This window comes from Vanacampus margaritifer, chromosome 7, assembly GCF_051991255.1.
Source record: "Vanacampus margaritifer isolate UIUO_Vmar chromosome 7, RoL_Vmar_1.0, whole genome shotgun sequence".
NCBI lineage: Eukaryota > Metazoa > Chordata > Actinopteri > Syngnathiformes > Syngnathidae > Vanacampus > Vanacampus margaritifer.
In genome coordinates this window covers 14,253,881-14,280,446 of record NC_135438.1, presented here as the reverse complement: position 1 = coordinate 14,280,446, position 26,566 = coordinate 14,253,881, and the positions used below count along the sequence as shown (strand labels likewise).

Genomic DNA, 26,566 nt, shown 5'->3' with positions numbered 1-26,566 from the left:
CTGCTGCTTTGCTTAACATACTCCCTCGCCTGTGTGCAGGTTCGGGCATGTCAACGCTTGTGGGAATGGTGCAATGTTTTTGCACTGCCTCTGGCGTCGTTAAGTGGAATCTAGAGTCTTTCCATTCTTTTGTCGTGAAACTAAACCCGTGGCTTCTGTTTTATTTTTAAATTGTCGACACATTGTGTGCTAATGTCAGCCAAAGAACAAACAAAGGTTTTGAGTCATTAATATCTGGAGATGTGCCTGTTTGGAAGTGAAGAATGACAGGATAGGATAGATTTGACTGTTGAGACACTACAAAAACTCACACACACCCACAGTTTCTGATGCATTCTGAATTTCTGATTGCGCTCCTGCTGGCCTAATAACTGTATGCTCTGCCGTGGTCACATGATGCCGACTGACCAGCGCTGACATTTTAGCCACGTTTGAAAAGATTCAGTGTGAAATTTATCAGGAGGCCAGCCGGCTGTTGTTTCACGAACAAGTGATTGTCTTTAAAAGGTTTCGTCTAAGCACAATATTCCTTTTATTGAAATACTCTGCCAGCTGGTCGTCTGCGCTTCAGTGTCCTAATGCTCTCACACAGGAGATAAAATAGTACAGTATAAAAAATGTATATCATAAATGTAACAACCAAAATTTTCATTAACTGTTTTATGAAAATATTGTTAAGAGAAATGTAAAATATTTTTAAAAAATCATTCAAATTTTGTTTTTGCCTCCTTGACTGAGCTTATTTGATGTTTCTGAATTGCAAATATTGAGACTCACGTGGATCAAACTCTAAATAGCTCTGACTGAATTTACAGTGAATTGCTTCACGGTGTTAGTAATGCAGTTTAAGGCACTCTTACTCACTTGACAAAGTCTTTGAGGGAAGTTGATGACTATTTCAAAAAAAGAGGAAGAAGTGATGAGGGTCAATTCCTCGTTGAGCTGACGACAAAGCAAACGTAAATGTCCTTTTCTGATGAGGTCAACTAAAGGAGCAAGCTTGGTGCGAGTTCAACAGAATATATGAGGCGATCATGTTTGTGATCACCATACAGAAGAGAATGTGAATAAGGCAGTGTTACAGGAGGAAGGATGTTGTGCAATGAACTTGATTATCTCACAGTCACATACAGTAAATAGCAAGTGCACTTCAGAAGTGCTAGTTTTTTTAAGTATGTGAAACGATCACTAGCTTGATCATCGTTGTTACTGGATTCCGATGCACCGTGGAACCTCCGTCAGATGCAAGTCTTCCAAATTGTTCTAATTTCAAAACTGTTTCCCCACAAGGATATATTTAATCTATGATTATTCTTGTCATCATAAAATCTTCTACTATTAAGGCAATGTTTTAAACAACATTTTACCTTTAATTCCTAATCATTGTACGAGCATAAAGAGAAGCTAACCACCGTGTTGACCACTATAACTGTATTTAGCATATGCTGGACAGAATTAAAAATAGATTTAGTGTATAGAAGTAAGTACTGTATAGTTAAAAAAAAAACTGCCTGATAAAATTAATTTGTATGCAATTTGCTAAACTTTAATTATGTACATCAGTAATATTATTTATTATACATACATAAATATTTTAGTTTTGTCATGTTCTGTTGAACTCCTATTTGCATCTGCAATAGAAAAAATGCATATCTAAAGGTGTGAAAATGAATTAAAAAAAAACTGATTTCTAAAACAAAATTTGCTAATATGATGCCTGGTAAAATGAATTTGTACCTAATTTTCTAATCTTTTATACATATATATATATATATATATATATATATATATATATATATATATATATATATATATATATATATATATATATATATATGAATATTTTTAGTCATGTTCTGTTGAACTAATTGCAAGGATACATGTACTGTGTGAAGAGGTGTCAAAATTATGAATTTTTAAACGAAATGTTTTGAACAAATTTTTAAAGCAAAATTTGCAAATTTAATGATGTGCTGTCGTATTATGTCACGTTTATTTATTTATTTTTAACACTTTATGGAGCATCGAAAATGACAAACACTCAACCCTCAGCTAGTCGGTGGCGCAGAGCTAACTGAACTGTTTGACCAGTTCGTACACAAATAACTGACATTTTGACGTCCGTGAGTGGCGTGGGTGCAGTGTCACATGTCCACAGCAGATGGCGCACTTTCTGGATGGTTGAGGTTAGTACAATATTTTGGTTTTGGTCAGTTCAGATTTTTCGATGTTCATTAAAGTATTAAAACAATAAGACGGTGCATCGTTAAAGATTGAGTCAAACATTTAGGTCCACCCCATAATAAGCCATATTTTGAATTGTAGTTCTACTCTGCAGCCAGGGTTGAATCAAAAATGGACGAAGCGTTTCCCACGCTTCTTGTTGTCGTCACAGCCTCATATCCCGCCCCCAAACACACTGTTGATGTGTGATTGGTGGTTTGGCTCAGTGAAAATCAGCGGTCTGGGTACAGGACGCATTCTCTGTGGTTTGTACAGTATACCGCGAGAATTCAGCTTGCAGGTTACCTCACACATGCATCAAGTGAAAACCCTCTCTGAAGTTCATTCCTGATTCAAACTGAACTGCTATAAAATGTATTGCATTTTGGCCTGCATGCCAACTTGTCAAGCTCCATATTGGTAAATGTGAAAGTTGTAGTTCAGTAAAGACTCAGGAACTGAGCAGAAAATGCACCAAGATGTGGAGGCGCCTTGTGTTGTTTCTCAACTCCTTGAGTCAGAGTGTGAAACATGCCAAAAATACACTGTGGGTGAAAATGTGGATGTCTTCAAAGCGGCCATGTGTGATACCTTCTCTTTGTTTTTATTATCCACGTTGTACCACCAAATATTTTTACTATAAAGTTGTATAAAATAACAGCACATTGTTTTCACACAGACATTGACTGTTGTTAGGTATGAAATGTTAAAGCTACATTTTGCCTCACGATCGATTTTTAATATGCACGTTTGTTCAGCCTTTCCTGGAGACAAACTGTAGGCGTGTCCGGGCGGTTGGTTAATGAAGCATGCTTTCGTACATATGCACTTTGCCCTGCGTGCATTCGGAACAGCTGTGAATGAATGAGTACAACCCAGGCCACATTGTGAAGGGGTTTGGCGACTTTGGATGAACCATTTGGGCATTTGTTGGAAAGGCTGTACGATTTTCCAGGTCACATGATTCGAAATTGATGATGCCAATGACATTTGACTCTTTGGAATGTATGTATATCAGTTAGTGGGTGGCTGAGTTCCCTCCCACGTCTGAAAGAGGATCAAACCCTCCATTGATGCCACGCACCAAACAAGTCTGTCTGTCTAAAGTATATGCCTGATGAAATGTCTACATATTTAATGACGCGTTATTGTAGCCGAACTTATTGATTTCCAATCAGCAGAAAAACAATATTTTTTGCTGATGCTATTCGTAAAACAGTCGTGATTAGGGGTGTTAAAAAAATCGATTTGGCAATATATCGCAATCTTACAAGCGCGCAATTCTCGAATCGATTCGATATGCGGCCGAATCGATGTTTAAACATAATTTCTTTATGGAAATATTCAACAAAACATCTTACTTAGGGTTAGGTTTCACACGTTAAGCATGGTAGAATGTTATATTAATGGAATATTAAGCCAATATATTAAATTTCAATGCTGTTCAAACATGAAACTGATTGTTTCAGATAAATAATACATTTTCATACAAAACTTACATTGTACATGTACAAGTTTACTGATTAGTATTTTCTAAATTTTAGCACTTTTTTTTTTTTTTGCAATCAACATATAGATTCGTATCGGGATTAATCGAATCGAATCGTGACCTATAAATCGTGATAGGGATCGAATCGCCAGGTACTAGGCAATTCACACCCCTAGTCATGATTATCCTTTTTAAAAAGCTTATAATGATTGAAAAAATATTAATTTTATTTAATTAAAATATTGAAATTCCAATTATTTCGCTGAGTACTGTAAAAGGCTTCACAGATGTCATAAACACAATTTTACAAAGGTCCTGTCAAAATTCTCTATAAACGATTTAAAAATAATTTATTGGTTTTTAAATCGGATGGGGCAATTGAGAAAAATATTTGAGGAAAAACATTTTATTACGCATGATTCCCACTTTTTGCATGTGCAAACCCTGCTGCAACACACTCCACAAACATATCCGACATGCTCTCTATGTACATTTTCTGAATATAATATTATTTTTTATAAACTCATCTCTTAATTATCACACGAACTGGCTCTTATCTGTCTCCATCATTTGGGAGGATTGAGGATATAGACAGTGGTCTACGTAACTACTAACTACCACCGGAGCGCTCTGTCCATTAGCAAAGCTATTTCATTATCTAAGTGGGTGAGTGGATGTATATGCTCCTCCATCTACTCATCTCGAGGGGGCTGAATTCAGATTTTAGATCAAGCTTGAAATGTTTATCATACACTTGAAGTGGATGCAATGGAAATATGACCACAATTGTCATTAAAAATGAAAATGGGTGGTGGTGGGCGTGCACACTGCACAGTGAGTGAAATCATGTCGGTCTGTCGAGAAGAAAACTAGTCTATTGATTGAGCTGGTGTCAAGTTTCCCTGCTGCTTCCATTCCTGACACAAACACCCTGAGCCCCGCATTTGCTTTTATGGACCACAACGCAACAACGTCATAGCTGTCCAAGCCATAATGACATAATGGATAAGCTCGGGACACTTTATAGGGTGACTTCTATAGTTACTCCCATTACTGTTAAGTACTCGGTGTCTTGCTTGGAGATGTTTTTGAACATATTCAAGTACACTAAATGCTTGTTCCCCTCTTGACTTGGTGAAGTCAGATCAGGGCAAGTACTGTCAAGTGGAGCCGTATTTTCCTACCTTTGAGTTGACATAATGTAATATGAATCATTTTATGTACAGAGCTCCCCATCATTTTGTGCTTTTCTGTCGCCATTTGGCACATTTGCCTGTCTTTTCATTAAAGTTACATTGGCACAGACGCATTGACTTAGGATATACTCAAATGTGAGTCAACAATTATGTACAGTACTATCTTCAGCTAGGTAATTTTAGAAGCAGACGATACAGAGGAAGGGGGATTTGGATCCCTAACCAGCTGGAACACGATTGATCTCATCTGCTGTCATCTGAACTACAAGTTTAATTATGCTCTATCGGTTGAATTCTCTTTACAAGCCAATGTCTGTTCATTGGATGCAAATATGTGATTTGTAATTGCTGCTTGAGTGAGCTGTTGTTTATTTGTTCCACTGGTAAATCAGATCAATCATACACGTAGTTATTTCTTTCCAGGCCCCGTTAAAGCTAACCCAATAAAAGCCAGTGATGGATGCAGTGGAACACAGCTTGTGGCAGCGGGGTTAGGATATTTTGAAATTAAATATCTAATTGAGTTCCATTCTTAAAATGGAAACCAAGCATAAACACTGATACATCTGAGTTAATTGCAGCTTAAACCATGATAATCCTGCTTCTTGTGTTGCGGGCGATGACTCGTGTGGGATGTTGTTCTGCTTAATTTTTTTTATGGATCCCCTTAGAGGCTTTCGAAAAATTAAAACTGGCAGTGTTTTTTCAGAAAATAAACCTGGAGGAGAGCCAGTTACTGCTGCCGTGCATGTTTACTCTGCATACATACAGTATAATGGAATGTTTTCCTTTGGGAGCCATGGATGACAAAGAGAGACAGAGAGATGGATAGATGTCTGAATTCGATCGATACTAATGGGAATGAAATATTGAGCAATTTGAGTGATTTGCTTTTCCACCATCTTTTGAGCTCCTTGATTCTCAAGTCTGCTTTTCATACGGGTTTCTTACATGTCAGCAACAGTATTTTCCAATTGAGTGAACACTTCTGTGAAAAGTACATTCTATGAATTTTAGACTTGACCAAATGAGTGTCTTTACATACATTATTTTTCCCTTCTGCAGAACGTTGTCAGGATGTCATCGCAGGAGGGGGAAGAGCTGCCTCCTGGTGGGAAGATGCCTGATAGCCGCCTAAAGAGCAAGAAGCCACCCAGCCTTGTTATAGCAATACCTAAACCTGAAGAGATGAGGCCCCATGACTCCACAAAACAGGTAGGTTGACTACGTCCACCTTAAACATTTCCTCAGCGCCCGGTCTTTAACGCACAGTTAACATTTGTGAAGGATTGTCATGATTTTCGCATTTAATGTTACAATTCTATACATACAAGGACACCTCGTGAAGTTGTCTGGAATTATAACATGTCCTCACCAGAATGAACTTTGTTGTTGTTTGCCACTTGAAGACAAAGAACAAGCGGTAAAGTCAATTGAGGCAAAATGGAGTGCACTACTGGGCTTCAACCAGCAGCACTACGTTTCCTTCATTATCAACCAGTAGTTTGATAAAAAAACATGGCGTCGGTTATGGGAAGTTGCGTTTCATCCTTGCAGACCTCCGCTGTGGCACAACGTCTTGGGCAGCATTATTCTGCCCAATAAGACATTGGCAGGGAAACGGTTGCCCAGGACATTCAGGGAGATGGATCCATTCCATGTATCCATCCATCTGTTGTCTGTACCGCTTATCCATTAAAATTTGCAAAATAGCAACGCATCTATTTCATTGCTCAATTTTCCTCATAGTGTATTTATTGACAAGCCTTCACAAAAAGTCACTGGAATTCTGGGTCAAATGTTCAGGGAGTTAGTGCCAAGAGGGAAGAAGCTAACGTCATTCTAGTTAGAATAAAACAACCATCATGACTATTTTGTCTTTTTTAACTCCTTCACTGCCATTGATGCTATAGATGTCAAAAATTCATTTGAACCATTTCCTTTCGTTTAAATTATTTTTCCCACTTTTGTTAACAAGAGTATGAAAACCTAGATTTTTTTATTGTACATTTAGAACAGATATAACATGTGTGATTAATTGTGAGTTAACTAGTGAAGTCATGCGATTAATTACATTAAAAAAATAATAATCGCCTAAATTTTTATCTTTTTTTTTTTAAAAATCGTGTCAGGCGATTAATTTTTTAAAATTGTAATTAATTGCAGTGACTTCAATATTTAACTCACGATTAATAGCTAATTTTATATCTGTTCTAAATGTACATTAAAATCATTTTTTCTAGGTTTTCATACTATTGTTATTATACGTGGAAAAAATGTTCAATATAAATAGTTCAAATGAATTTTTGACGTCTATAGCTGTCAATGGCAGCGAATGAGTTAAAAAGGTATAAAGGCATTCAAGTATTTGTATCTCTGTTTGCCAGGGCAGAGGGGCATGTTTGGCAGCTGTCCTTTAAGTTTGTAGGCAAGAGGCCAAACTTTCCCCCCTGCAGGCTGCTTGCTCTGAATGCAAAAATGCCATTTCAGTACCACTGAGTAGAGAAGGTAAGCTGTTTTATTGCACATGTTGCCCCCCTTAAATTGTTCCGGAAGAGCAGTTACTGTAGAAACCATGCATACATTTGTTACCAAGAATTATCCAAGCAGCCACTCACTCTCGTAAAAAAAAAAAGAAGGGACATTTAAATTGGAACGGCTGCGCTCCACGGTGTACTTAAAATTGTAAACAAGTTGCCAAGTATTTTCTTCAATCTATAAAATAAATAATAGTGTATTGTCCCCACATACCAAGCACGCAGGAAATTTGATAAAGAAAGTATGTACTACTTATGCATGCATGTGTAGTAGCGTAATGTTTCACTGTTAAAAAAATATTCTGTTGTAATAGTGGCAATTGTAATGTTTGTGCTTCAAGTCTGTTGTCATTAACAACAGATTATTGGCTTGATAATTTTATCTCATTTTACAAAAATATACAATCATACAAAGCCATTTCTTTTTATTTGCTGGATTATGAAATTGTATTAACTACTCAAGTGATAATTAATTGCTGTAAGTAAACGTTTCTTTTTTTTTTTTTCATTTGAATGTTTTATTATTTTCCCTATCATCTCCCTTTTAGAACACTTCCAGTGCCATTAACATAACAGTCAGGAAGTCCATTACCCTCTCCATCTAAATGAGTCACTTCATTTTATGGTTGAACTCGCTTCTCCTCACTTGATTACGTAGCTTTGTATCGACTGCAGTTGTATTGGACTTCTTCCAGATGTAAATGTTTTGTCTTAAAAAACACACACACACAAAAAAAAAACATAGGCATTTCTAGCCCGTTTTTGGAGGTGCTCAAGCACCCCTAAAGTGAATTCAAGACCCCAACATTTTCATTTTTTGGGTCTTTTTTATTTTATTTTTACAAGCTTGAAAAGTGTTAAAACTATACAGTACTTGGTAAATGTAATATTTTAACATCCCACTTTTGCCTCAAACATGATCTGCACAGTTAAACCTTCAAGTCATATGGAGTTGGTGTGAGTGAGTAGCTATAATTAAACAAGGATATGTGGCAAATTTCTCAACTTCTACCACTCAATATCAACACATTATATTAGTAGGCCCGATTATTTTTTCTTCTACATTTAACCGTTGGTCACTATATGTTGGAATAGGTAAGAGTAAGCTGACAGTTTTTCATGTTTGTATGTGTGTACAGTCTGTGCACAGAGAGATAGCTTCATCATGGATATAAGATTGTTTCCTGGGAAAAAATGCCAGGTTGAGGTAAGAGTGTTAGATGAACGAGAAAGTTGGTGATAAGATGGATCAGTGCACCATTTTTTTAAATCTCGTATTAGACATAAAACACATTGTTTTGTTATCTATTGATTAGGTGTGCTCCAATCAGAGTTTTATGCTGTCGATTCTGATACCAATCATATGGATTAACTTCAAATTTTTTTCCAATTTTAGAGCTACTCGATAACTATTGTCTTAATAATGGATTGAACTAGCAATTATATTTTTGATTGACTGCCGAATCCATCTCTTTATTATACAAAAAACAGGCCGTTATTTCAAATCGACAGTGCAGAAAATGCACAGTATTGTCATTCGGTTACTGGTTTGGTCTGCAACACACAGTATTAAGGAAAAGGGGAGGGAACGATACACTGCACACAAGCTGGTCTCTAGTTGGCTGCAGGGTGCAAAGTACGAGCTGCAGGTGATCGTTTTTTTTTTTTGTGATCCGCAATGAAAGGCATTGATCGACATTGTACTTTTAAACGGAAATCGGCCGATCACTATTCGTGGCTGATCGATCAGAGCACCACTATTTATGCATCTATTCTAGCTAGTGAAAAGGGCCCGTTAACTTCAGCTGGCATTTGACGAACGTGACCCAAAAATGCACAAGTGAAAGGGCAACATGGCATGTAGGAAAATAGAACTACAGTGCCGCAATCGTTCTAAAGCTAAGCCCGCCGTGGCATGCCTATATATACAGTGCTGCTCAAAAGTTTGTGAACCCTGCAGGCATGGTCAGATTGTTTGTATAAAATATTAAAATAACCTTATTAAATGTTTAGTCATACCCACATATTCAATGGTGACATTGAAATAGACTTCAACAAAAAGAATGATAATAATGTCATTCATTCTTTAACAAAAGTTGTTGATTTAAGAAACTCAGATTTCATTGGTGCAAAAGTATGTGAACCTCTCACTTAATCAGACATTGCACCTCCTTTTGCAATGAGAACTTCATTCAAACACTTTCTTTAGTGATTTATCCGTCTTTCACATCTACTTTGGGGGATTTTTTTTGCCATTCTTCCTTGCAAAATGCAGCCAGTTGAGAGAGGTTGGATGGGCGTCAGGTCGCGCCACAGTATTTTGAAAAAAATTAAATCAGGATTTTGACTGGGCACATCCAGAACATGAATCTTGTTGTACTTCAGACATTCCTTGGTTGTATTGCTGGAATGCTTTGGATTATTGTCATGTTGCATGATCCATCTTCTACCAGGCTGTAACTTCACAAAAAACGGCTTCAGGTTATGTTCCAGGATTTCGCAATATTCCCTGGATTATGTGGAGTTGTCCAGGTCCTGAGGATGAAAAGCGAGCCCAGGATTTAACATTCTCCCCCCCCCATGCTTCACTCTAGGGTGAAGGTTCTTTTGCTGGTATGCACTGTTGACTTTTCAACAAACATAACTGTTTTAGTTGTGACCAAACGGTTAAATTTTGGACTCATCTGTCCACAGAAGGGAATTCCAAATAGCTTCAGGTTTGTCCAGGTACTCGCTGGCAAAATTGAGATGGGCAGCTTTGATCTTTTTTGTGAGCATATGCTTCTACCTAGCAAGCCTTCCATGAAAGCCTTGTCGATTGACTTTTCTTCTGATTGTTGACACATGCACATGTGTCCCAGATGCAGCAAAAGAGGTCTGCAAATCCCTTGATGTGATGCATAGGTTTACTTTTACCTGAATTATAATTTTTCTTGTGGTTCTTGCTGATATTTGAGAAGGTCATCCACTTCTAGGCAGGATTGTAGTAATTTTCAGTGTTCTCTAGTTGCAGATGATCTGCTTCACAGTGGAATGATGAAGCTATTTTTTTTTTTAGATGACTTTATAGCTTTCCCTAGACAGATGTGCTGTCACTACCCACTTCCTGAGGTTCCCTGAGATTTCTCTTTCTCTCAGCATGACTGACCTGTATGGGTTCACCTGGGTAAGACTAAAATGACGTGGTTTTGTCTCACTATTTCAGTTAGTGATGCACAATTTCTTTGCTAAATCTCTCTCATTTCATTGGTCCATTTCAGTGGTTAGTTTAGCTACCAATTTGTCCTACTTGATCCACCTTGACTGCTTGTTTTAAGCAATGCAGCTCCCGGTTCACTTACTTTTGCACCTACATGAATTGACCAAAAGCTCTTTTTACTTAAGGTTTGACTCCACAATTAATAAAAAAAAAAAAGAACAATGCATTGAATTGATAAATCTACGCCTGTTATTTCATATAAAATGTACTAGAGAAAACTTAACTTCAGTAACACATCAGATGTGCTCTGAAACTGTCAGCACCTCTAAACTTCTGATGCTAAAATCCACACTGCAGTACTAATATTTAATGTCACTGAAGTTACGTTTTCTCTAGGCTCCAGGCAGAATTGATTTTCAAGAAGCCAGTAGATTTGAAAGAAAATCGAATCATGTTGTTAATTAAGAACGTGTTAAATTCGGTCACCTCATGATTAACAACTTGAAACTTTCTACCGTCTGATCTACTCAAACAACTGTATAAAATGTATTGCCTTTATTTCTGGTATGGGCAGCCCCTTCAGTCATCTTTGAAGAAAAACCTGAGCGGCCAAGCAACCAGTTCCGTGTCAGAGAGTGTCTGCGGTGGCGGAGATGGAGGCATGTCAGCCTCAGAGAGAAGAGAAAAGTTTGGAAGACAGACATCACTATCGCAAAGTATTCGCAAGTAAGAGCATGTTTGTTTCTTCATCACTGAGCAAAGCATCTGACCTCATTGATGGACGCTTATCAGGTAAAGCTTTGTCCGCCATCTTTTCTCTGTACTTGCAGGAATACAGCCCAGTGGTTTGGGGTAGGAGAAGACTGTGAGAGCAAGCAGCAGGTTTGGCATAGGAAGAGTCTGCGCCACTGCAGTCAACGCTATGGCAAGCTGAAGCCACAATTCAGAGAGCCTGACACGGCCACAGGCATCGAGCAGAGCCTGGAATCACCAGCCCCACCAAGGATGCCAAAGGTACTCTTGTTGTCTATCAGACATGTAAACATACTGCACACCAATCAACAGTCCAAGTTACTAGAGTCAATACCCCTAAGATTATGTTGCCTTCTCTTCATCATCTTCCTCGAGAATATCTCATTTCCTCCTCTGATTTGCTAGATTGTGGACCCACTGGCACGGGGCCGAGCATTCCGTTACCCTGAGGACATGGACGGTTTCTCCCCCAGGGCTCCCATCACCCCTGGGGTCAACTCGCTCAGCTCCTTCACCAGCCAGCGCTCTGGGTACAGTCGCCTCCCCAAACGAAAGAGGGAGTCCGTTGCCCGCATGAGCATCCGTGCTGCAAATAACCTGCTGAGGGTGGGTACAACTCCAGAAAGCCTGCGTGTGTGCATGTCAGTGGATTGTGTTAAAACGGTGTTAGTAGTCACAGAGTTGACTGTTATTTGAAGCAACTCCCAAGGATTTTCAACAGCCCAGAGGAAAACTACTGTGCATATTTTTAAGTTGCTTCCAAAGCCCTCCGTTCACAAAAATCAACATCTTAATGGTCTAAATACCCCGCTAGGGCAATGAAAAACTGAAAAAAGTCTAATTTGGGGGGAAAAAAGATTGAAAACTTGGGGAACCACATCAAAATGAAACACTAAAGTCAAATCATTTGGCTGGTGTACAGTGAGGCAGCCCGAACTGTAATACAATAATGTGAAGTATCTCAGAGAAGATAAAAGATATTGATTAGGATGTCAATGATGATTAAAATTATGTTAATGTACGTCACGTGTGTCTTTTTCCCCACTAGGGCCGAAACGGCTTAGCGGATTCCCTGACAGGTCGCAGCTTTCCCAGGAGGAGCTTTGTCAGGCCCAGCTGGATGGACGATGAAACTGTGAACTCGGCAGACATGTCAGAGTCACTATTTTTTAGCAAGGTCAGCCAGAATGCAGAGTAAATATTTAGTCATTACCCATTTATTTTCCGATCTGCTTATCCACAATTTCAATTATGTTTTAATTTAAAAAAAAATTTATTTTACTGCAAACATGTCCACCATAGTTATCTGTTCTCCTCTCTAAACAATAAAACATTGTGAGAGGCAGAGTAAACGACTTCTCTCATTGCAGCTCTTCCTTCTTTATCTAACAATACCCCCTGCTGACTAAACTGTGTTATAACAACTAATTCAGTATTCAGGCTAACTTCTAAATCAGTTAGCCTGTTGAAATTGCTTAACTCATTCACTCCCAGCCATTTTCACTATAGCAACCCCCTTCGCTCCTGGCTGTTTTACTCGATTTTGACAGATTTTGTGAGGCCCACAGAATATTGTGTTCTATTGCTATAAAAACATGGAACCTACCAAAAGAAAGATTAGAGTCTCTTTCATCAGGAAAAAAGTATATTTGTATCTATTTCCGTGCAGCAATTAGCATTAGAATATAGCTAAGTTTCATCATTATTCACAAACGTGTTGAAAACACTGGCGAGGAGACCTTGTGGCAACATGGCCCTGGTTGTTCTCTTATACTCTGCTGCCACCTACTGGCCGTTTTTTGTAATGCCACCCGCTGGCCGTTTTTTGTAATAACTACCATTGCTTTACGCGACCTCTTCAGGTCAGAGGCTGCATCACAGCCGTCTGTGTGCTCTAGAATAACAAAACGTATAAATACGCTTTTGGGGCCATGACAATATTTAAAATAGAACGTTTTTATATGTGTTTGGGAGCAAATGAGTTAATGTGTCATTTGGGACTGGCATTTGACAAAAATGCTGATTAGCGCAATGAAGGATTTGTCCTTTTCATTTAGAATTTCGTTTCTTACCTCCATTACCACTTTTTTTTTTAGGTTGATGTCCATGACGAGTTGTGCTCTATGACTGATGACGTATTTGAGTCACCACCACTGTCTGCTGCTTTTGCCCCAAGTGAGCAACCAGACCAGAAATTCTTAAGCCAGTGAGTAAGCACAATAGCCATATGATTTTAGAAAAAAATATTTGATGATTTAAAAAAAAAAAGAGCGGTTTCCAGCTCAAGAAAAATGATGATGAATGAATTTTCCATAAGTATACAGTGGTTATAGAAAGTCTACACCCCCCTGTTCGAATGCCTTGTTTTTTGTGATGTAAAACTCCATAAAAGATTGACTTTTTTTTCCAGCAACTTTGTATAACCACTGTAGAATCTGTGTCAATGTATATGGTTTATCTGTCTTTAAATGTTATCTGGTCTCTCCTTTTCCCACCAACCCCATACCTAGTAAGGATGTGTCTCGAACGCCCCGCACACCAATAGCAGTGCAGGAGAAAAGTCATCCTCGACGCGGCCGTCGTATCGCTTCCCAAGTTAAGCATTTTGCTTTTGACAACAAAAAGCGTCACTATGGAATGGGCGTCGTGGGCAAGTGGCTGAACAGGCACTACCGACGCAGCCTCAGCAGTACTATCCAGAAGCAGTTGGATGACTTCCATAGTCATAGGTAAGGAATGAATTCTTAATTGATGTAAAATTGACTTGCAGCGCCCCCACTTAGAAAATAGAATATAACAGTCAAATTAGCGTTGGGTGGGGCAATACATTAAGTAGAAATGTTTAACTTCATGCTTTTAAGTCATCATTTGTGTTCCCAGGCCTTACTTTACCTATTGGATCACCTTTGTCCATGTTGTAATCACGATACTGTCCTGCTGTACTTATGGTTTTGCCCCTGTGGGGTTTGCACAACATTCGAAAACAGGCCAAGTAAGTGCATAGTCAAATATACTTTTCTTTTTACAACTGATAAGGGATCACTTTGGTTTTTCTTTAGTTTGTAATTTTTCCCACAATAGAAAACTATTTAGTGCACCTTGTGAAATCTCTGTTGCAGTCATGTTGTGTGATGTTACTCATGCAGCACTCTGTCGCCCTCTGCAGGTGCTGAAGAATAAAGGCATCTATGAGAATGTCAAGTACATCCAACAGCAGAACTTTTGGATCGGTCCGAGATCTGTAAGTGTCAGTTTACGTGCTGTATGTTACTGATCCTGAGGGAAGACCTACTCAAAATAATAAAGTTATTTCCTCTCTTCACAGGACGACCTGATTCATTTGGGAGCCAAGTTCTCGCCGTGTATCCGCCAGGACAAACAAATAGTCCTTCTCATCCAGACGGCCAAAAATCTGGAAAGAGAGTCTGGCTGTTGTGTTCAGAATGACAACTCTGGATGTGTGCAGACTCTCAATTCCGATTGCTCTGTATGTTGTTCAGCACATTCACGCATCTGTGTAAAACAACTTTATTGGCTCAAAACTTGCCAGCACACACTGAACTCATTCTGGCACGTGCGCATTTAATCATTAAGACTGTAATCCATTTACAATACAAATTATTCACAACACACTCTTTCAAAAGTATGCAGGTGAATCGTTTTATGAATTCATTTTATTTCCTGAAATCTTTCCTCTGCATAAGAATTGTCTTGTGATTTATGTTGTATCCTAAACCAAACTGTCCCTACAGGAGACACTGGCCGCATTTATCAAATGGAACAATTCGCTTGTGGACATCAACAGATCTTCTGGCTCTGTCTGTCACCAGGATCCCAGGTGAGCACATAAACCTGTATTTGTGTCCAGATCACATTAATTATCTATCATAATGAGCTACATAATTGTCTAAATGGGACCGTATCTTTTGAAATCTCCTCTCTGCTCCGCTGTGTGAAGAATATGTGAAGAGCCTGCGTCTCAAGAGCCTCACACGTGGCCAGATGACATCACGCAGTGGCCGGTGAGAAAGTTGTAATGTTGTGGAGGAATTATTTTGCAGTTAAAAAGCATGCACACTTTTAATCTGTTTTGGGGCCATGCATGCTTGTGTGTGTTTTTTCAGATATGTACATTTCCCAAAAAGACCAATCATACCGGCTACAGACACATGGACTGTAACATCAAAGGGCGACCTTGCTGCATAGGCACGAAGGGCAGGTGAGATGTTGACATATCTACCTTTTTGACTGACCGCAGTGCCTGCTGCAGTCATTAGGATTTGAGATGTTGAGTACGATCTTGCCAAAATGAAATGATGTCCCCTTTCTGTAGGTGTGAGATTACAACCAGGGAATATTGCTCTTTCATGCATGGCTACTTCCATGAGGATGCCACACTATGCTCGCAGGTAGAGTGAGTGAGCGAGCGAGCACAATTTACATACATGACCGTGTCTTTTAAGTGCTTTTTTGATTCAACTTTCTGCAGGTCCATTGTCTGGATGACGTTTGTGGCTTGCTTCACTTCCTAAACCCTGATGTGCCTGATCAGTTCTACCGTTTCTGGTTATCCCTTTTCCTCCACGCTGGGTATGCGCTTCCTCATACAAAATATATTGTCTGTTCTATTTCCCCCCCCCCCCCCCCCAACATACATTTTAAATGAGGTAATCCGCATAAAATGTTACAATTGCTTGATTCCACACAGTAAACTTTCACTTTTCTGAAACAGTGTGTTAAACCTTTTTAGTTTAGCATGTAAGCCTCCTTCAGAATGATAATTTTTAGCATTATTTCTAAATTCCCCATAATGCCTTAAGCTGTTCACTCACGCGATCATGTTTCCTAGCACGTGAGGAATCCCTGAGTTTTATTTTGAAGAAGAGTCATAGAGCTTAATTAAAAATGTATATGGTTTTGGATACTTTGTTGTACTGTATATAGGAGTGCTTTTCTCAGATTGATATTTGTATGTGTTTAGGTTACTACACTGCGTGGTATCAGTCGTGTTTCAGATGACCATATTGCGAGACCTGGAGAAGCTGGCTGGTTGGCTGCGCATCTCCATCATTTACATCCTTAGTGGTATAACCGGAAATCTTGCCTCTGCCCTCTTCCTACCCTACAGAGCTGAGGTGGGTTTCTCTTTGTTGAATGCACGCATGCATGAATGAATAAAACTTGGTATGATTGATTTATATTATTCAATCTACGTATAAAATTTATTATTCAAACATACAATAGTACAGCCCGAAAAAAGCATTTAGGTTATATAATTACCTAAATATAAGTCTTATAAAGACTATGTGCACTTTATGTTTGTATTATAGTGAAGTGATCAGGACGAGCAACTATTTTTCATGAATGCTACTGGAGCATGGAATTATCAAGAATACTAAATTAAGGGGGACAGGTTCAAGTAGTGGAGGCACTAGGAGCAATGTCGGCCATCTAATGGTGAACACTGTTATTACAACAGAAAACTGCTCAGCTATAGTAAACGTTTATATTTTCACAAATTATTTGAGGGCCGCTCAGAATATGGGCCACCAGTTGAACATCCCCAGTAAAGAGTATACCAGTGTAGACAATAGAGTGTCTCCAAAGGTGTGTTCTGTGCGTCCTTCAATATCATAAAATACAAATGGCTTACCAAATAATTCAAACTAGTACATAAACATAACCTGTTGATCACAACATTGCAATAGTTTTCTGGATGTTCTGTCACTGACGCCATTGCCTCATATCAGCTTTTGTTCTCTGGTGTTTTTCCTGGTGTTCCCAGTCACTGGTTTAACGCGGCTTATTTCACTTACTGGAGGTTTCCCACTCTTGAGGATTATCACAGCGCATTTAACCTTCCATTTACTCAAGTGACTTCTACACAAGCATACCAGTATTGCAAATGATTATATACCTCACATGAGCCTTCAGCCTATGATAATTCACATTATCAGCTCCCAGTATGTCACCAACATTGTCACTTTGCACTGAAAATGAACGGGATTTTTTTACCGCCATATTTCACCCATAACAAAAAATTATACCTGGCGAATGGCCAGCATGCTTTTTTATCATAAAACAAAATGCACAAATATACATATTTAATCTATTTACTGAAAGTGCAAGAAGAGGAATTTTGACACAGATTGTGTGCGTCTGTCACTTACCCTACATAGAGAAATGATAGTTTGATAATTGCTGTAACTGTTAATCTGAAAACTGAGTGTGAGTGGAAAAGAGCACGTTCAAGATTACCTACTTTCTATTGGCAAGCTTGTTTTCTCATGTGTTTGTGTGTGTATGTCTGCAAAGGGACACTTTCTCCATTTTTGGGATTAGTCTAATACCTTTGTGTAGCCAAACAAAGGCCATTGCTAACTGGGATTATTCACTGTTCTACACAGATATCGCTGTTACGTTGTTGAGACAGTTCTAGAACGATTTCTTGTCCTCACACCTTCTTGTGCATTAAAAATTCATCCTGGCACACATGGAAGCATTTTAAAACAAAATAGTGGATGAGAAATATTTACACAATTCACACATGGTATATCAATACATATTTACTGAACCAGTAATTAAATATTATTTAGCAGGAATTCAAACGTAAAATGTTGCACTATTTAACTTCAACCCATTCAACCAAAAATTCCTCAGTTTCTAAAAACTTTCATTAGGAGATTTTAGTTGTGGAATTTTGGAAATGGCCCACGTTGGAAACTTTCCATGGGAACTAATTAGAACAAGACCAGGCACGAGTCACCAGTAATGTAATGTCATTTTGCTCAATCATTTACCCTGTTTTTTTTTTTCTTCTTGTTGCGACGTGAAGTAGTTTGGATTGTGACGCGTCTTGACGTGAGAGTCATGTCCAACTCTCCTCACACGTCTTCACACACCAGGAATACTCACAGGAAGCACAACACACGACAGTAAAGCCACTTAAGGAGGTGCTTTAAGTGGATTACCCCTTGACGGTTAAGAAGAACCTGTGCTTCCAGCAGAAATTGCTTGAATAACAACTTATGTTCAATACCAATAATATACACACGTTGCAGATTTTCAAATAGATTACATGATGGAGATGGAGAAAGTGAAGAGCGTGAGGCCATGCATGATTTCTAGGCAGAACCCAGTAAGAATGAGATTGCTGGTCTTTTAAAAGTTTGATCTCAATCAATGACAAGTGATTGCGTTGGGCGTTTGGAACGTGCCAGCCTTGCCGTCTGGGCTGTGTGGGTGACATGCTGTGCATCGTTCTTCAGTCTGTGTGTAGAAGTTGGTTGTCTTCACAGATTAGCCATCTGCCATTTTACGACCAGGCAAGACTCCAAAATCAGCCCTGACGTCATGTACGCTAATCCTCTCACCCTTTACAACAATGTTCTCCCCACCATAGTAACAAACCCCCTGATAGTCTGCGTAGGTTGACCCTTGCATATCAACAGTGAAGTCATTAAGAAACTGTCTCGATGCTGCATTTCTGCCTAATCTCAGTAAAAATGTGTTGGCCATCTAGTCTAATACCATGACCAGTCATTTTTATTAAATCGTGTTTACCCTCAGGATTAGGTGGGCACCGTGAGTCAAGTTGAATAAATGTGGACATACTTGTACTATTCTAAACCTCTTGTTGAGAAGTTGTATCTAGGTCTTGATACTCTGGTCTTTTTAAAGATTTTTTTTAAGGTTCATTCATTTTAAAAACCTACTATTAATTTCAATAATATGCAAAAAAAGATATGTTCTATCACATCAACATTATTTTTTTGTATATAATCGTAGGTCTAGCAACCACTAATTATATTACACTGACTGCACCTCACCTTACAGAAGGCCTACATGTTTTGCCGCCATCTTTCTGCTACGGATACCTGAAGGAGAAAAACTACCCTAACCCTTTTCAGCAGTAAAAAAGTTTATATTTTGTCCAGAAAGAATGTGTTAACTTCCATTATTTTTCACGAACAATTTATACCTTTAAAAACAATTTTTTCCACTTGCTGTCGACTGAAGGTGACATAACCTGTGCTGAGGAAGTAGGTAACGAACAATCATGGCTCAGTTTGCTGACTAAACACAGAAAACTTTCTGGACAAAATATTAACTTTCTGCTGAAAATGGCTCAATGAGTCAAGTATCCCTTTAAAAATACACACGTTTTGAACGTAGGTCATTGGATTCTATTAGTTCACCACTAGATGGCAGAAAATTCTACACTGTCCCTTTAAAGACAATGATATAGTATACAGACGCTCCCCACCTTACGAACGAGTTACGTTCCGGACGATCGTTCGTAAGGTGAATTTGTTCGTAAGTTGCTTCAGTGCTATATTTTGTATTATAATTTATGTTTAAAGCCTATATAAGTATATTGAAGGTTTATATAAGTATGTTTAAGGCTTGTACAAGTAACCTGCATTGGTTTGTACTGAAAAAAACTTTTAATAAAATGGAGAGAATACGTACAGTACTGTACTGTACTACGTATGTTAGAGAGAGAGAGCAAGAGACACACACACACAGTATGTACATTTACGTAATACGATAAATAAAATGAAGTTTAACTTACTTTTGGAAGATGTACTCGATGCTTAAGGAGATGATGGAGGAGGAGGAAGAGGAGGATTTTATATCATGAGAGATTCTTCGTCGTCGCTGGAATCGGCTTCAAAAGTTATTTCCTGCTTCATGGGGACCGGCATTTCTTCCTCCTCCTCCTCGCCACGTTGCTCAGCCTCCAATGAGCTCTCACAGCGGCAATCGTCGGTATTAGCGGCGGAAAGAAGCACTACGCGCAATACAAAATCTAACTTACAGCATTTCTTTCCAAACATTTTTCGACATACTGTACGCGCAGAAATGTTCGTATGTACCGTTGTTCGTTACTCGAATGTTCGTAAGTAGGGGAGCGTCTGTAGTTGGGATAAGGAGTTACAGAAACCATTTCTAAAACATTTTAAATGTTTGTTATATTTTTGATTCCAATTTTAGAAAGCGGGCACAGGCAGCAGTGTTTTCCAGTGTTCATAGTAGTTTGAACGAATCTTTGACTTTCTATTCAGATCACTGTGCAGGATAAGTTGCTTAAATTAAAAAAAAAAGAAGAAGTGTTTTACAGTTAATTTTAAGTATGCATTCATGTATTTTTGTTTGCGTGTGTGTGATGTGAACATGACCTACCGGTAGGTGAATGTTTCCGTTTGTTTATCTGTCCCTCCAGGTGGGTCCAGCAGGATCTCAGTTCGGCCTCCTGGCGTGCCTGTTTGTTGAACTCTTTCAAGGTTGGCAGATGTTGGCAAAACCATGGAAAGCTTTTTTAAAACTCTTGGGCATCGTTTTTTTCCTCTTCTTGTGCGGCCTTTTGCCGTGGATCGACAACATCGCCCACATTTTTGGCTTCCTCAGCGGCATGCTGCTCTCTTTTGCCTTTTTGCCCTACGTCACATTTGGAACTTTTGACAAGTACCGCAAACGCATCCTCATTGTCGTTTCGCTGTTGGCCTACTTTGGCCTCTTCTCTTCACTCATTGTTTGGTTTTATATTTACCCCATTAACTGGCACTGGCTGGAGAATCTCACATGCCTTCCTTTCACGAGCAAATTTTGTGAGAAGTACGATATTGATCACAACATTAACCATGTTGTAACCTGGCAATACCCAGATTGATATTGTGATTCGCTCAAGGGAGTTCTCCACAATATCAATCTGGGACTGCTCCGCGTGGATTTGCTCGGGAAAGGCGGGACATCCTGTACAATACGTCGAGCTGATTGGACGATGCATCTTGTAACATGTTTGTTTTGACCAATCACGGCCACGGATGAAAATGTCATCTTCGTTCTCGTCGGGGTGGGGTGGAGCACGAACATCTTTTACCAGCAAAAAAATGCGCTTCTCGCTGTTCATCATTCAACAAGGAAACGGTGAGTAATTCCGCAAGAGCAGAATTAATTGCAGCGTCCATTCGTCCATGTTAGGTTTGTTTGTTTCCCCGACGTCGGCGCTGGCTTCCTGGTTTCATCACAGCTGCATATCTATCACGCCCCAAACACAATGTCCCTCTGTGATTGATGGTTCGGATCGGTGGAAATTAACGGGCTCGGTACAAGATGTATTCTCGGGAGTTTGTGAACTCACAAATACCACGAAAATAATATCTTGCAGAGCAAAGTTAACCATGTTGTGCACTACTGTAGTCTGAGCAAGCTAACCAGTGATAATCCAGGTTTTCTAAGTGTCCTTTAAATCTTTGGCAATCGTGACTTTTGTGATAGTTGTTTTATCGAAGGTACCCGGCAGGGTCTGATGAGTCCACACACTTCCGTAAAAGTTGGGCTCCATCAGTATTTACTTGGTTGTGGGGCAATGCATCGTTAGACGCTCGGGATGGGAAAATTAATCAGGACCTTAAATGCAAAAAGCTGGCTGAAACCAAAAAAGCTTCACGGGTTTTGTTCAGCATTTGAAAGGGAATACAAGAGAAGACTGGTGTAGTGAAAATGGGTACTTATCAGGTTAGGTGAACTGGATGCCTCACGTTGGGTCAAACACTATGGACAAATGTGCTATTTAATAACTTTTTTTTATGTTTCCTTGAAGAGGTCAGGTTGGCATCCAATAGTCTTTGAAATTTTATTTGATTTTTTCAACAAGTTAATAGAATGAAAGCGTAACCGTGGTGGACTGAGGTAAATGTGCTAAACCCCTTGTTGCCTTATATTCGCTGCCATTTTACACACCTGCCGTTTGTTATGTAAGGTTAGCATCCGTCATCAATCAGTGCCATATACTTTATCCTAGCACCAACGTATCAAGCTAGCGGAATTGGATGATTGTTGTCGTCAGTAGCTGTAAATCCAGCCCCGAGCAGTCCCAAATGACAAATGTGTCATCTTAAATTATAGGTTTTGTTTTGTTGTTGTTGTGTCTAGAAAGCCTCTTTTATTGTGTGCAGTACTGTCGCAGCATGGCCGTCAGGGAAGCCTGGCTATGAGAGGTCGTGCTAAGGGATTAGCGAGCTAATTGAGTTGTGAGATTTATCACTTGACTTGCAGGTCATTTTGACATCACGGAAAACATGAGATGTATACGCATATAATAACTTATTGTATGTTTTTTTGTGTCTGTTTTTTTTTCCTTTTTACTTTAAACACGTTTGAACCTGTTTTAACAGTGCTGTGTTTCAAATATCCTCTGTTTTAAGCCCCCAAACTGTACCAAGTTGGCAAACAATCACTTTCACCTATTTTAAGGAACCCTTTGCACTGTGCCTTTTTTTTTTTTATACTTGAAAGCATGTGAATATTTTAATTAAAACCCCCGAAAACAATCATGACTTTACAGCAGCTAAACTAATGTTTGCAGTGGGACCAAATGACTTCTTTCAGAAACAAAAAGGGCAACATAATCATTGTTTTTTTTTGTCGTCAAAGTTCTACTTTCCATTTTCGTTGTATGTTAAAGCAATCATGTAAAAATAAATGACACTTTATTGATAATGTCTTGAAATGTATGTCAATTTGTTTTGCTATTTAACATTGCACTTTTGTAATTGAAATAGAATAATACTTTGTTATATTGTTAAGTAGCTGCAGTTGCACTCATAAGTTTACAAAAAGTATGTAAACTTATGAACACAACTCATAAATCTACGTAGGGGTATATAAAGCTTATAAGCACAACTGTATCACCGTTCACTAGTTGTTGGCAAACATACAGTTGCTTACATTACATACCCTGTAAACTTATGAGCACAAATGAATGATGAACCGAGGAATTTCCAGAACACCTGAATATATTTTTGACAAAATATGGACAAGGTAGTTTTTGAAAACACATGAACACTGACAAACTCGAAAATATATCCTTTATTATCTCAATAACAAAACATTACAACAAAACAGTTCAGTTGTCTTGATTCAAGACTTAAGGAGGCACAGATGATGAATATCTTCAATGGAGAAGGCATGATGCTAGAAGGGATCATATTGAGTGTTGTGCTCTTTTCTCTGTGCCTTTTTAAATCATTGTTTTTATATTTATTTGAATGCGCCAGCACCTTTATAAACTTATTGGGACGTCTGTTCATTCATTATACTTACAAGACTGATCATAAATGTCCGGCATTTATCAAAACACAGTTTAAAGACATTACAATTATAAACAAAATATAAAACCATTGTAATATATTTCCTAATGAGTGCATTCTTTCAGACTTTTTTCTTTAATTTTCCAAAAATGTGCTGTGCTTTTTTTATTTTAACTTTCTTAATGGCAGACGTTTTGTTCCTCGTCCAAGGTGGAGTGAGTGAATCACCTTTATCTTTCAAAGAAATGATCACTGAGCCTAACGTCCCCTCAAACTTCCTTTTCAAACCAGGGGCCTGCCACTGGCATCCATCCTGAGAAAAAAACAAGTCTCGAGTCCCAAGTCTCAATATCCACTGTTGCGACGCATGAAGGCATGGCCCCTGACCGGGTACAACATTTCAGTGAAGGTGAGCGGGCCCACTGTGATCTCACTGGGACCCTGCACCTTGAAGCCGGACTTCTGGTAGAAGGGAACAAGGAAGTCCTCGCACATGAGAACAGCCCGCCGAACGTACGGCAAACAGCGGAGGTACTGCAGGTAGCGCCACATCAGGATGGAACCTTTGCCCTGCTGGCGGAAGGTGCGGTGGACAGCCAGCACGTGGATGTGGACCGTCATGCCGTGAGGCTTGTGGAGGGTCAGGGCATCCTGGAACACAACCACAGGTCAATTGGGAATGGGATTGTTAATATGATCCATGTATCTATTTACACACATGTCAGGAAAGTTCCAGGACTGGGGTCACAAAAATTATTTTCACATCTAGAATACAAGGTTCCTCTTTACAGCTCAATTACAAATAAAAAATCACACAGAGCCAGATCATGTGAATAGCGTTGTTCTTCCAAAAATGTTCTCGGTCAGGTACTGTTGAATGCTAAGGGCATTGTGAGGAGCCAGTTATCCTGCCACAATGTATATTGTGTGGGCAACCTGGTCACACGCTGTTGCCTGTTACTTTTGCATAGATGTAAACCCCCTCCATCACATGTTCCGGTTTTGCGGTCTCTTTTTTTCATTTGTTGTTTTGTTTGTTTTATTATTTATTTTTGTACAGTTCATAACTATTGTATTCTGCCTCCAGTTTCTTTTGGGTGTATTTACACTGTTGACCACTAGATGGCGGCATCTTATTTGGTTTGATAGTGCAAAATTGACTAAAGAAGATTGAAATCAGGAAGCACGGTATTTTAGCTCATGCTAATTTTTGCTGAAGACCATTGAATGTCAAGTTCCCTTCACTCCTTACTTTTATACTTCCAGAAACTGACAACTTTAGGTTTATTTTATAATTTACATATTTGGTCACTATTATCAGTGTATTGTGCCAGATTATAAATTAGAGGGAGGGGGAGAGAGAGGGAGATTTGTTTACTGTTTACTAAACAGGGATGGTACAATCTGTACAGTATTTTTGTTATCCATATCATTCTCTCGTAACATATGTGTTTAAATGTGTTAGTATGACTTTAAAACAAATTTTAAGTGCAATAAAATCCATAAAAATATACATAAAGCGTATTTAAATACAGTAGGGTATTTCTGTATCACTGATTTCACATATTGGCAATTCTAAACATCCGGACATTTCTGATGTATTTCCCCAATGCAACGCAATGCAAATGCTTCCTTTATACAGCGAAAACAAACTGTAGATTGTTTTTGTTTGTTTGCTTGTTTTTTGCCTGTAACTAGCATACAAACCAGGCAGATGTTATAGTAGTCAAACGACATTTCATCACATTTTGAAATCAAAATAATCTTCACAAAAGAAATTACAATGATCCAAGTCCAATGCTTTTCAATGAGCAGAGAGCGTCATTGCACCGAGTAAGACTACCATTTTGACTTGTGACGTAAGCTCGGAATTGTCAATTACTCCATTTTCACTTTTTGAATTTAATTGCTGTCTCAAATAATAAAATGCTCTTAAGATATTCTAATTGATTGAGCTGCTCAAGTAGTACATGACAAGTAAACAGAAGTTACGTGGACAGGTGTCGCACCATGTTAAGTCTCTCCCGGTCCCACAGTGAGCCGATAATGAAAGCCACCAGACGTCCCTCCTCGAACCAGCCCAGTGACAGCTCCGGACACAGCGTGAGGAAGTGACGCACCTCGTCCAGCAGGAGAGGACACTCACCAGACACGGAGATGAACGCTGCGTGTAAGCAAATGTTGGACAAATTAAGAATGGCAAATGATTGTTGTGAATCAGGAAAATCTAAACATTTCCAACTCAGGGGCACATACAGAATTTTTTTTAAAAATACATGATCCCCATGTAACCTTGAAATTTGCTCAAACCCAATTCAGGTCAGCATACATGTGCATTTAAACAGCCATCTATTCATTTTCTATATTACTTATCCAATTAGTGTTGCAGGTCAGTTGAAGCCGAGGCCAGCTGACTTTAGATGAGAGGCGGGCTATACCCTGGATTGGTCGCCTGCCAAACGCAGGACGCGTAAACAAACAACCACTTACATTAACAAGGAGCAATATTTTGTAACATTTGAATTAAAAATAAGCGGGATATCATGTAATAAAAATGTGACCATTTTTAATTAACTTGACTTTTTTAAAAAAAATAGTGCAATCTTGTAACATGCAGCTTTATTCAGTTACATCTTAATTTAGAATTTTAATAACTACTGTAACTTTCAACATTCTTTTTTTTTTTTTTGTCATAACAGGCCCTGTTTATATGCAGCAAGTCAGAAATGGCCCCCCAACCCAAACTTTGGACACCCCTGTTAAAAGCAAGATCCGCATTACCTTCTCTCTCGATCTCAAACACGCTGATGGCGTCCTCCGGGCTGAGGGAGCGGAACTCGCTGGCTGGTAGTGTGTGTCGACGTCCCTGCGCCACCGGAGAGCGCATGTGGAGCGGCTTCGGGAACGACATGGAGCTCACCACTGACATCCTTTCAAAACCACTCACAAAAGTTCTACAAGTAAAGAATTCCACGTGGAAACGGAACACTAACTGTCTGCTTTCTTTCTTCTTTTTCTATTGTTTACTCCTCCTCCGATGGTCCTGTTGGGATCGTGCGTAAAGACTGAGTTCC

The 26,566-nt window shown here is 39.0% G+C and overlaps 2 protein-coding genes across 4 annotated transcripts in view; one reads left to right on the top strand and one right to left on the bottom strand.

Annotated features, from left to right (window-relative positions):
* The window catches only part of LOC144054736 (inactive rhomboid protein 2-like), a 27,443-nt gene extending 2,400 nt beyond the window's left edge, over positions 1 to 25,043 (top strand). The window contains exons 2-19 of one of the 3 annotated variants that reach the window (XR_013294709.1): positions 5,974 to 6,123; positions 11,219 to 11,370; positions 11,475 to 11,658; positions 11,803 to 12,003; positions 12,446 to 12,574; positions 13,494 to 13,603; positions 13,908 to 14,126; positions 14,278 to 14,389; positions 14,564 to 14,638; positions 14,723 to 14,884; positions 15,150 to 15,235; positions 15,356 to 15,419; positions 15,522 to 15,616; positions 15,731 to 15,806; positions 15,887 to 15,987; positions 16,379 to 16,532; positions 20,624 to 21,327; positions 23,784 to 25,043. Coding sequence is in view for 2 of the 3 variants with exons in the window: in XM_077569988.1 (XP_077426114.1) it covers positions 5,986 to 6,123; positions 11,219 to 11,370; positions 11,475 to 11,658; positions 11,803 to 12,003; positions 12,446 to 12,574; positions 13,494 to 13,603; positions 13,908 to 14,126; positions 14,278 to 14,389; positions 14,564 to 14,638; positions 14,723 to 14,884; positions 15,150 to 15,235; positions 15,356 to 15,419; positions 15,522 to 15,616; positions 15,731 to 15,806; positions 15,887 to 15,987; positions 16,379 to 16,532; positions 20,624 to 21,070 (2,505 nt within the window). In the remaining variant the exon portion in view is untranslated. Of the gene's footprint in view, positions 1 to 5,973; positions 6,124 to 8,584; positions 8,653 to 11,218; positions 11,371 to 11,474; positions 11,659 to 11,802; positions 12,004 to 12,445; positions 12,575 to 13,493; positions 13,604 to 13,907; positions 14,127 to 14,277; positions 14,390 to 14,563; positions 14,639 to 14,722; positions 14,885 to 15,149; positions 15,236 to 15,355; positions 15,420 to 15,521; positions 15,617 to 15,730; positions 15,807 to 15,886; positions 15,988 to 16,378; positions 16,533 to 20,623; positions 22,903 to 23,783 lie in introns of those variants that run through there. The other 2 variants (XM_077569989.1, XM_077569988.1) reach the window with 2 other exon arrangements.
* On the bottom strand, positions 23,257 to 26,566 carry aanat1 (arylalkylamine N-acetyltransferase 1). The gene is made up of 3 exons (XM_077569991.1): positions 26,274 to 26,566; positions 25,502 to 25,656; positions 23,257 to 24,143 (listed from the first exon to the last, which is right to left on the bottom strand). Exons 1-3 carry the CDS (start codon positions 26,419 to 26,421, stop codon positions 23,838 to 23,840), a joined length of 609 nt encoding a protein of 202 aa, XP_077426117.1. The 5' UTR covers positions 26,422 to 26,566; the 3' UTR covers positions 23,257 to 23,837.